The 12130-nt window shown below is 38.0% G+C and overlaps 2 protein-coding genes across 6 annotated transcripts in view; one reads left to right on the top strand and one right to left on the bottom strand.

Moving 5' to 3' along the window:
• Positions 1-12130, bottom strand: part of RALGPS2 (Ral GEF with PH domain and SH3 binding motif 2) — a 155333-nt gene that overhangs the window by 96771 nt on the left and 46432 nt on the right. For 2 of the 5 annotated variants that reach the window (XM_061160802.1, XM_061160804.1), the window contains exons 3-5: positions 10477-10581; positions 9143-9193; positions 8682-8744 (exon numbers count right to left, since the gene is read on the bottom strand). In XM_061160802.1, coding sequence (XP_061016785.1) covers positions 8682-8744; positions 9143-9193; positions 10477-10581 — 219 coding nt within the window. The remainder of the gene's footprint in view (positions 1-8681; positions 8745-9142; positions 9194-10476; positions 10582-12130) is intronic. The other 3 variants (XM_061160803.1, XM_061160806.1, XM_061160805.1) reach the window with 2 other exon arrangements.
• Positions 381-766, top strand: LOC133069651 (large ribosomal subunit protein P1-like). The gene has a single exon (XM_061161255.1). The coding sequence runs from the start codon at positions 396-398 to the stop codon at positions 738-740; it is 345 nt and encodes a 114-aa protein (XP_061017238.1). The 5' UTR covers positions 381-395; the 3' UTR covers positions 741-766.

The following is a 12130-nucleotide window of genomic DNA, read 5'->3' as shown; positions in this document are numbered from 1 at the left end:
AGGCCTGGCATGCTGCAGTTCACAGGGTCACAAAGAGTCGGACATGACTGAGTGACTGAATTGAACTGAACAGCATAAACAATAAAGCACAGAACTTTCTTTTTTGAATGTAATACATGTCAGAGGACTTTCAGTCAGATCCTGTCATTTCATAAACATTTGGGAACCTCTAAGAGAAGTAAATGTTATCCAACGTAATGACTACAGTACAGATTTCAAGCACAGCTGCTAATGGAGAGAAAACCTGATTGCAAGAGAGCTTTCTGTCTTTCCTCCGCTGCCGCTAAGGTGCTCGGCTCTTCCAAGGAAGCTAAGGCCGTTTTGGGGTGAGGCCCTCACTTCATCCGGCGACTAGCACCGCACCCGGCAGCCCCCACCTAGCACTCGCCTGCACCATGGCCTCCGTCTCGGAGCTCGCTTGCATCTACTCTGCCCTCATTCTGTACGATGATGAAGTGACGGTCACGGAGGATAAGATCAATGCCCTCATTAAAGCAGCCAGTGTAAATGTTGAGCCTTTCTGGCCAGGTTTGTTTGCAAAGGCTTTGGCCAATGTCAACATCGGGAGCCTCATCTGCAACGTGGGGGCTGGTGGACCTGCCCCGGCAGCTGGTGCTGCACCAGCAGGAGGTCCTGCTCCAGCCACCGCTGCTGCCCCAGCTGAGCAGAAGAAAGTAGAAGCAAAGAAAGAAGAATCTGAAGAGTCTGATGATGACATGGGCTTTGGTCTTTTTGACTAAACCTCTTTAGTAACACATTCAATAAAAAGCTGAGCTATTTAAAAAAAAAAAAGAGAGCTTTCTGTCATAGCTCACCCTGTGCTGAGTAACGTATACTCATTTTGAGGAGAAATCCCATCAGTGTAGTGAATGTGGCAATGCCTTCAGAAGAAATACAAGTTTTATAGAGCATCCGAGAATTCATAATAGGAAAAAAAACACAAAAATCCTATTAATAAACATGGAAAATTCCTTAGAATACAGTCATTGCTTCCTCAACATGAGAGAACTCACACTGGAGAGAAGCCCTGTAAATGTGTAAGAGCCTTCTAAAGGGGAAAAAAAAAAAACCTTCATGATCAGAAGAGAAACCATACTGCGGCAACCTTTGTATATAAGAAAAGTGCGAAAACTTTAACAAGAATGGAGCCTCAACTAAATACCAGAAAATTCATATAGAAATTAATGAATGTTTACTTTATGGTGAACTTTTGCCCTTACTGAACACTGAAGTATTCATACTAAGGAAGAAAATGTGGATTATGGGCAGAGAGGAAAAGAAAGTTCTGCTTCCATAGAACAAGTGTACTTGATAAGTTACATTCTTGGACTGGGTAACAGACTTTTGCGAAAATAACTAAACATGGTAAAAAATGGGAGATGATACGCTTGCAGGCTGTACAGTGCAAAGCCTTGGAATGGTAACTCAAATTCAAATATCGAATAAGTATGATTCAATCAGTACAGACACACCAGCAGACAAGTTTCTGCCTTGGTGGAATTTATGTTCCAGTGAGACTACCAACCCCCTAATCTCTAAAAACTTGACTTCTGACCACCCCCAACACTTACCATCTCAAGACTTCTGCAGTTTTGGTCAAAATCCTATTTATTACTGATGGAAGCTACACTTAACTGAAGCTCTTACTCTGAAGTCATCACCCAAACTTATTCTACTTTCAGGAATCCTCAAAGACCTAAAGAGTATTTTAAAGGTTAAGTAGTCCAAAATCCCTTGTTTCCCTCATCTGAAACAAAATTGCAAGTCTTCTGGCTCATGTCTTTTATGTTTTGCTACTAAATTATTTTTTGGAATTCAAAGGGCTTTAAAATAAATTTTAAAATAAGTGAAATTAAGCAATTGAGAATTTTCTGAGCACCCACAGAAAGAGCTGTGAATGTTGGACAGATTAAAAAAGAGAAAGCAAAATACATGGCAATTTACTTCCCAAAGTGAAAGTCACTCAGTTGTGTTCAACTCTTTGCAACCCCACGGACTATACAGTCCATGGAATTCTCCAGGCCAGAATACTGGAGTGGGTAGCCTTTCCAGGGGATCTTCCTAACCCAGGGATCAAACTGGGGTCTCTTGCATTACAGGCAGACTCTTTACCAACTGAGCTATCAGGGAAGCCCATTTACCCCCCAAACTGGTCTAACTTAAATAACGAGAACAAAAAGACAGTGAGCAACTGTGGTAGTTAAGAATTGTGGGGATGTATTAACACAACAGATGGCAGAACTACCAGCTTTTTTCCTTCCTTGTAATCAGTGTAAGTGCAGTGTCAGCAACCATATATCACTGTGTCTCCCTCCCATTCCTATCACTAAGGAATGGCTACTTACAAGGAGGAAGAGGGGTAGAATGAAAAGCCGGGTTTTGTGTGAGAGCAATCACCATTCACAGAAGCTTCCAAATTTGGCCATGCTGCTTGTGCCAGGGGGCAAATGAAGATTCTTAGGATTTCTGTAGCACTAGCTATAGGAACATTAGGGCATGGGATTTCTGTAGCACTAGCTACAGGGACGTCAGGGCAGTGTCCACATAAAGGAGGATCCAACAGTAAATACAGATAACAGACTGAGGTGAAACAAACATGTACAGGAACTAGGGAAGGTTCATACTCTCTGAGCCAATGAGCTGCAGCCCTGTAAAAATACTGTGCTCTTTTAATAAATTTCCTTCAGCGTTGACAGGGAAGCACAGGGAAGCAGAAGGGGAGAAAAGTTATTTAAGAAGTAAAATCAACTGGAGATACTAAAGAACAGAGGAAAGAGGACAGAGGGAGAAGAGAAAAGAATGACCTGCAGGTTTCTGACTGGTACTAAAAATGGACAGACAGATGGTGCAAACCACTCAGACCGACAACTTTAAAACCAGAGCAAACATTTTTTCTGTGTAACTCTATTAAGTAGTTTGTAAAATTACTGAACTTTCCTTTACCATTAAATTCTTTTCATTGGTAAACATGTTTTTCTCCCATTATTCTCTATTATAAAACAAAAAAGCAAAGTGGCAAAATCTGTTCTTTTGTCTTCCTTCACTTTCAAGCCATTTCAAGTGTGACACAAGGTTGGAGAAAAACCAGACTGAGCATTAAGTCTGACTCAGATCTGCTTACTTAAAGACCAGATTTCTTCAGCTAGTATTTCACTGATGACTAAGGATAGTCTGTGAAGAAAGCTGAGTACTGAAGAATTGATGCTTTTGAACTGTGGTGTTGGAGAAGACTCTTGAGAGTCCCTTGGACTGCAAGGAGATCCAATCCGTCCATCCTAAAGGAGAGCAGTCCTGGGTGTTCATTGGAAGGACTGATGCTGAAGCTGAAACTCCAAGACTTTGGCCACCTCATGCGAAGAGTTGACTCACTGGAAAAGACCCTGATGCTGGGAGGGACTGGGGGCAAGAGGAGAAGGGGATGAGAGAGGATGAGATGGCTAGATGGCATCACCGACTTGATGGACATGAGTCTGAGTAAACTCCAGGAGTTGGTGATAGACAGGGGAGGCCTGGCGTGCTGCGATTCACGGGGTCGCAGAGAGTTGGACACGACTGAGCGACTGAACTAAACTGAACTGAAGGATAGTCTCTATATAATAAAAAATAATTTTTGACATCTCAAACATAAGACCAATAGTTTTCAGAGGGAAACAAAAGGCTTGGAGTTTTTCTTTTTTTTTCCTGAACAATTCTGAGGTAGACAGTGCAACAGACAGGCAGATAAACAGCTTTATTCTGAGAAAATAACTGGACTTTCTTTCTACAAGTCAAGAACAAGTTTAGGGACAAAAGTTTAAATAAATTCTGCATATTATGAAAGACTTGAGAATACAGAATTCCACAAGCTGGTAAGAATGGCAGTGATCTACTTATGGAACAGAATATATAAGTTGCAACACAGAAATTGCCTCATTTGCAGAAAACTGAGACCTGTGTGGTTTAATCACCAACTTGCAAATCAAATCACTAAACCACATAGCTGGATTCAGAATCTACATTCTTCAAAGCTCAAATTTAGAATATTTTATTCAGAAAATGTGAATAAATCATCACCTGAAATAAAGTTACATGTGGACATATACATAGAATACTGAGTTTTGACTAAAACAGTTTTAGTGTAACTAATGATCTTTTAAATAGCTTCATTTTATATATTATAGTTTTTAAAGCTTTATATAAAATTATAGAGACTTGAACATTGGTATAATGGACAGAAACATGAAGATAAATTTATTTGGTTCAGTGATAACCACTGTTTTTTCATATCTGGGATTTAAAAAAATAATTCATTGGGTAGTCAAGTTGATATTCTGACTACATAGTAAGAGAGACTTCATTTTATGCTAATAAATGAGACTAATACACTAGACTGAACAACATCATGACTTCAAAATTCTTTTGTTAAAGTTATCAATAGCAAGAGTTTTACATAATAAACAAATAATAGCTGTACAAACAATATGGAAAACAATTTGGCAGTATTTAATAAACTTAAGGATGTTAATGTGCTACAACCCAGTAATTAATACACTAGAGTATAAACATGGATGCTAGTCAACAATGTTGGACATAAGTAGACAAAAAAGAAAATCACAGGATACCATACATAAAAAATCTGAAACCTGCAAAAGCAAATATTGCTAAGGGAGAACATACACTTATAGAAAATCAACAACTAAATGCACAGTAATGATACAGATCAATACTGGATAGTGGTTCCTCTGGTGGGAGGAGGGAAGACAGGTGAATATAGAAGGACACAAACTGGCTTCAACAGTACTTGGCTAGGTAGGTACACAGTTTCATCTTGTTACACTTTACATCTTATTACATGTCTTAAATATCCCAGGATAAATCAGAAGATGTTTTTCTGCCAGGTGAAAAAGTTCTGTTGATGCTGCCAGAGTTAATGTAATCTTGAAGATTATATGAGATTGATACATGACAAAAATATTTTGGTGCTACATTGCTTCTTCTAAGAGTTACTGCTTCAATTTTGAAAAGAAAAAAAAAATTCTCTCGTTGGACAAACACTAAACATTGTTCATTTTCTCATTCTAGATATTGAGTTTCCACTACATGCCCGATTAAATAGTAAAAGTATCTGTCCTAAGTGTCCTCGTGTAGCTTAAAACCTAGTGGAAGTAGCAAGCAATAAACATATAAGCCCAGGATTAACATCACTTTACACCTGATCACTCCTTCCTTCTTAAAGATATGTCCTTCACTTGGTTCACTGAATTTCACACTAACCTAGTTTTCCTCCTAAATCGCCAGGTGCTGCGTCTCAATTTCTTTTGCTAGCTTCTCCTCAACACTAAATAGGTCCCTTCTTTTCTCCAAGTATATTCACTCTCGGTAATCTCACCCATGTTTTAAGTATCTCTACACTGACAACTCCCAAACTTACATCTCCAGCCTGAACTGGGGGAAAAATATATACATATACATATATATATAAATACAGTATATATTACCTAACTCAACATTCTCCTTGGCTGTCCAACACACACGTAAAACTAAACATGTCCAAAGCCAAACTCAAGCTGTTTCTTCAAAATCTGCTCCTCTGGCCTTTCTTCACAGACTACACTTCATATTCTGTTCCCTATAAATGGCACTCCCAGGAGCTATGAACACAAATACTAACCATTTTCCATCTCAAAGGCTATGGAGTAAATGTTTCAGGTGTCAGGCCAAAAATTTTGCCATCATTCTCGACTCCTCTTTAGCATACAGTGCCTGACAACTTACCACCACCTCCCCTCACACCCTGACCCAAGTCACCTTCGTTGCTCACCTGGTCTCCTCGATTCAGTCCTTGGTACCTGCCCCTCCCTACTCCCATGCTTGCTTCCCCACACACCCTGATCTGTAGTCAGGAAGAGCTACTTAAAACCCAAATCAGAAAATGTCACTTGTTCGCTCAGAACCTGTGCCATAGCTTCTGATCTTTTCCAGAGTAATGGTTCCCCAGGTCCCATGCCATCTGGCCGGCTCCCCTTCTATTAGACTCCCTGAGTTCACTGAGGAAGTGAACTCACTGAGTTCACTGGCCTTTGTCCTGGGATTCACACCTCACTCCAGTAACCTTTTCCCTTATGTGAGCATAATAAATAGTTTACAGCGGGTAGATGCATAATAAATGTTAGTCTAATTCTTTTTTGAAAATGCCTTGATTTTTTTCTTGTCTCTAAGATACAACACACAGTCATATTATAAAGTCACAAAATAAAGATATAAGGAAAAGTATTCAGGGCCATTGTAGACTTGTATATACTACACCAAATACACTATATTTTGTTCCCAAAAGAACTAAGAAAGAAACTTATGGCACTATACATCGGCACTGTTCTGTCTGCCTGGAACACTCTTCCCCCCAAACAGGCGCATGGCTTGCTCTCTCATCTCGTTCAGGTCTTTCTCAGGCAGTGCCTTTGCAGTGAAGCCCTTCTGATCACCTTGTGCAAAACCGTAGCTCTCACTGCCCTCACACCCTGTCCTCTTCTGGCTGGCTGATGCTTTCCATGACACACTACTGGCTCACTTTACCCAAATGTAAGATGCACAAGGGCAGCATCTGACACAGAACAGACACAAAGTAAATACTTATTGAACCACAATCCAAAAATGTAAAACTGCAACTGACAAGTCCAGTGAATTAGTAGGAAGTGCTGGGAGAGCCTGGATGAAGAGAAAAAAACTCACCTGAGAAAGTCAAACTTGACTTGAGAAGTGAAGGATGAACATGAGTTAGTTAAGTAGGATTCACACAAGCTCAGTGTGAGAGGGGCTAAAAGGCCCCTGTAGCTAGACCAGAAAACAGGTGGAAAAGGTGGACGATGAGGTTGGAGTAGGTAGGAAGAGGCAAAACTTAGAAGAGATTTGTAGACAATATTGGGATAGTCTTTATCATTTCAGAGTGACAGGAAGCCACTGAAGCATTCTAAGCAGAGGAATCATGAAAGCAGATTTACATGTTGAAAGATGACCTTGGTTACTGGGTAGAAAAAGTTTAGAAGGGTCAGGATGGATGTGGACAGATCAGGTAAGAGGGCAATGCAACAATTCAGATGAGTTACCATGGTGTCTTTGATTAGGGTGTTCAGAGTAGAGAGAGAACGGATAAATAAGAGATTTAGGTTAAAACAAAAAATGAACAGGATCAGTGTTAAATTAGATCAGGAAGTGGGGGTCAAGGGAATTTTTAAAGTTCACTTCTAGGAAGTTCACAAAAAATTCCCATTGACTTGAAGCTTATGTCCATAAGCAGTCACTGCTAGACCTTCAGTGTCCAACTCCTTGCCACAAATGGCTGTGGAACACCTGCAATGTGGCAAGATGTGCTGTAACTGTACAATATACACTGAATCTGAAAGTCTTATTAGCACAGAAAAAAGAGAGTAAAAGTCTCAGTAATTTTTATACCAATCACAGGTTGAAGTGATAATATTTTGGATGCTGCAGTTAAATACAATTACTAAAATTAACTTTACTTGTTTCTTTTTACTTTGTAGAAAATGTAAAGTTATATAAATGGTTCACATATTTCTACTGGATAGCACTAATCTCATATGAGACGTCTAGAAATACAGAAATTGCAGTTTATTCAAAAGGAAAAAAAATATGTCTAAAGAGAAGAGGTAGTGCTAGTGGTAAAGAACCCACCTGCCAATGCAAGAGACATAAAAGATGCGGGTTCGATCCCTGGTTGGGAAGATTCCCTGGAGGAAGGCATGGCAACCCACTCCAGTATCCTTGCCTGGAGAATCCCATAGACAGAGGAGCCTGGTGGGCAACTGTCCATAGGATTACAAACAGTTACACATGACTAAAGTGCCTGAGCATGCACAAAAAGAGAAGATGACTGAACTTTATGGCAAAACGTTGTATTTTTTAGGAAGAATTTAGTTTGCTTTGTTTTGTTCAAGGATGTGAGGAAATGAACACTTTAGTTCCTATCATTTAAATACAAGAGCAATTTTTCCGTTTGTGTCTTCTTTGTAGACTAGATTGTTCTGCTTCCTCTGTTGCTAAACTAATGGTTTCAGAGTGCCCTCCATGGTATAGGGAGAAAGGGGGAAAAAAAAAATTGTGGGCATACCAAAGACTCAGAGGTCATTTAGGCCCACGCTTTCATTTTGTAAGTGACAAACTTGAGATATTCAGACACTAAGTAACTTGAAAAACACAGGACTGTCTATGCCACTGAAGATACAGATGCTTTCTCTAACAGCTATGTTATTGGACTTGAAAATACTATAACAAATACACTATATATTTTTTTTAAAATAAAGGCAATATTATTTAATAAATGATAATAAGATATTTGGTTAAATATTTGGAAAAAATGATAGACACTTAGAAGTTTGGTTAAAAATTCTTATAACAAATACACTATATTTTGTTCTGAAAGAACTAAAAATATATCTGTCTTAAGGTACTGAATTTATTAGTATTATCAATGACTTAGTTTGGGGATACAAAGTCATATGTATATTCTTACCTGATAAAAGTAGAAAAAGCATCAATTTTTAGAGTCTGAAAACCAGTTCTAATACTAAGCTATAATCAGGGACAACTGTCATTCTGTTTTCTCATGAGTAAAATAGACACTACCATATTCAGGTTGTGACAACGATAGGAACATACATACACACATAGTGTAATAAATAACTTACAGTGGGTAGATGCATACTAGTCTCCTTCTTCTTAATAAAACAAAAAATGCCTTCCTTCTCTCTCTTCTCATCAAAGTGTCAGCACACAGTCATATTATAAAGTCATAAAATTAAGGTACAAGGGAAAAGATTACTGAAGAGAGTTGTGAAACCCAGAAGCTTACTCCCATTATCCTATTAAAAAGACTCAAAGCCTCAGGTAAATCATCCAACCTTCCTAAGTCTATGCCCCCTTCAGTAAAGTGATGAAGCCAAATCAACCAAAATGACTCAGCCTCATCTATGACTCAACACTGTTAGCTATGAATGCCACGAGCTTCCAAAGCCTGAATAATGTCAAAAGCTTTAAACATTTAAAGATTAATATAAAGTGTAATTTTTCATTTCTAAAACTTCTCAATTTGAGATACTATAATTCACCATTTTGCATATTTTAAAGGGAAGTTCTTAAAACTACTCACATCTGGTTGAATGGCTTTAAATACTGGAACATCCATTAGTGTTATCTGACCCTGAAATAAAAAGTAAAAAATTTTTATAATTTCTTCTTTGGAATGCCATAATATGACATATATTTGAAATTAAAATTATTAGTCTGTACTAAAATACAGAGTACTCAAATCTTTACTAGAAAAAAATCCCAATTTTATAAGGGCTTAAAAAAATGAAAATTTAGTCCTTACACCATAAAATAAAATTATTTCTATTTGTCTCATGCCTTTTCATATTTTCCTGTGAGATCAGTGAGGTAAAGTTACAAAATAAACAGAAATAATTTTAAAAGTTTGAACACGGTCATACATTGTGTGTTAGCTGTTCAGTCGTGTCTGACTCTTCTCGACCCTAAGGACTGTAGCCCAACAGGTTCCTCTATTCATGGGATTTCCCAGCCAAGAATACTGGAGTGGGTTGCCATTTCCTTCTCCAGGGGATCTTCCTGACCCAGGGATTGAACATGGGTCTCCTACATTGCAGGCAGATTCTTTACCATCTGAGCCACCAAGGAAGCCCAAATACATACACTAAATCAAAATAAAAAACAAAAACTGGATCTACTGGTTTATAAAGCAGTGGTGTTGCTGTGACTATTAAATCAAATCTACTCAAACAGTAATATAAAATGTGATAATAATACAAGGGTATTTTTCCCCAATTTATAAAAAGTAACTGACTCTACACTAGTGGCAACTCATATTGAAGGTCTTCACATGATTATGGACCTATCTCTCTTGTGGCTACAGATATAAAACAAAATCTAGCAATATACTAAAGTTTATTCCTGGAATGTAAGAGTTCAATATCAGGAAATCAGTATATTCTGCTCACAAGCTAAAGGAAAAAGATAACATAAATAAATGAACACTTGTCTGTTAAGAATTAAGTTTTTGTAGGTATCCTTCATGACAATGCAATAATGCCTTCAACTTTAATTTTTTAATTTACGAAAAAGTAAAAATACTTCTTTCCTACCTTTGTCAGTAAAGTACATTTAGCTTGAGGAGGAGGTATAGGTAGAGACAAAAGCAATCATCATAAAGGTAAATACTGACTATTACTTACCAAGTTGATAGTGTAACCTACAAAGCTTCTCTAAAAGTATCAGTGGATTTTTTTTTCACCTTCCCTATTTCATTCCTCTGCTTACTCCATTGTCGTGCTACCCTCCCCATTGATTCCCACATCCAGTTTTTTTTTTTTTTAAACATCTCCTCTGTTGGGCCTACAAATTCTAACTGAATAGTACCAATATGTAAATTGTGTGCAAAAACTGGAGAACAAGAGGTAGAAGACTTACCGCATATTCTTCTGGTGTAACCTTAAGGACGTCAAATACCACAGCATCAAAACTTTTCTTCAATTCAGAACCTTTGTCACTTAATGATTCAGAACTGCTACTTTTCTGGTAAATTAAAAAAAAAAAAAACGAAGCCACTGAAAAACTGTCTTGCAGTCAGTATCATGGAAACTAGACTACCTTTAAAACTGAGGAAGCTAAGAATACTGAGTTAACAAATTCTGTAGAAAAGTTAGTCGGAACCGACTGTTAAGTTGGAAGAGCACTAGGCAAAGGGTCAGGCAATGTAAAATTTAACCTCAGTCAGTCAGTTCAGTCTCTCAGTCATGTCCTACTCTTTGCGACCCCATGGACTGCAGCACGCCAGGCCTCCCTGTCCATCACCAACTCCCAGAGCTTATTCAAACTCATGTCCACTGAGTTGGTGATGCCGTCCAACCACCTCATCCGCTGTCGTCCCCTTCTCCTCCTGCCTTCAATCTTTCCCAGCATCAGGGTCTTTTCAAATGAGTCAATTCCTAAATTTAACCTCAACTTTAGATTTTTAGGTTTGCTAGTAAGTCATTTTCCTCACCCTGACCTCCTAACATTTCCAATAGAAATGAAAGATTTTAACAAGTTCAGTGATTTTCAAATGAGATTTAAAAGGAGGGGGAGAGGATACACTCATCTATAATTTTTAAAACTAATGTTTATCAAGAAAAAGATAAATTATTATCCTAATATAAATCACAGGAAAACATTTAAAATTCCATTAACTAAATAACCCAGTCTTATCTGTCAAGTGAATGTCTGTCTGTGACAGTACAATTGATACTGCCCTTCCTATCACAGTACAAATGTGTTTTCTGCTTTAAGGTTACTGCTTAATTTTGAATTTGTTGTTGCCATATGTAGAACAAAAGGCAGCTTTTGGCTCTGAAAACCTTATTTCTGTTAAATTTCCACTTCATCTGTACTACAAAATAAAGACGCATTTTGCAAATCACTGACTGAAATCAAAGAAAAAGCACTGTAAGAACATTCAGATCATGTTCTGTTAAATGGTGGTAGAATATCAGGCTACAGTCAGTCAATGGCACAAAAAATTACAGAGGTATAATATGTAAGTCAACCTAACAGCTATTATACATCAGTTTTGAGCACTTGTCATTATGTTTCATTTTTACTTTTCCCCTCCCCTTCAGTTCAGTTCAGTTCAGTTGCTCAGTCCTGTCAGACTCTTTGCGACCCTTTCAGTAGCAACTAAATATCAAAAACATTACAAAGGAAGGGATCAGTCATTAATTTTGGAAAATTCTGCACCATTATTACTTCAAATATTTCTTCTGCTCCTTCCTCTTTCTCCTCCTCTGATGTTCCATTATGTGTACACTACACCTTTTTTCACGGGCCCCACCATTCTTGAATATTGAGTTCCGTTTTCCTCATTCTATTTTTCTCATTGCACTTCAGCTTGGGAAGATTCTACTGACATGTCTTCAGGTTCACTGATTCTTTCCTTACGTGTCTGCTGGTCATCACTCTACTGGTGAGTCAATCAAAGTGATCTTCATTTCTGGTACAACGTTTTTGATTTCCAGGATTTCCTTTTGATTCTTAAGAGTTTTAATATTCCTGCTTATATTACCCATCTATTCTTGCATGTTGTCCA

The sequence above is a fragment of the Dama dama genome, chromosome 14 (assembly GCF_033118175.1).
Source record: "Dama dama isolate Ldn47 chromosome 14, ASM3311817v1, whole genome shotgun sequence".
Classification (NCBI taxonomy): domain Eukaryota; kingdom Metazoa; phylum Chordata; class Mammalia; order Artiodactyla; family Cervidae; genus Dama; species Dama dama.
This window is presented reverse-complemented; position numbering and strand designations above follow the sequence as displayed.

Coding starts and splice junctions, on each gene's coding strand:
- LOC133069651 (XM_061161255.1), top strand. CDS start 396: ATGGCCTCCGTCTCGGAGCTCGCTTGCATCTACTCTGCCCTCATTCTG.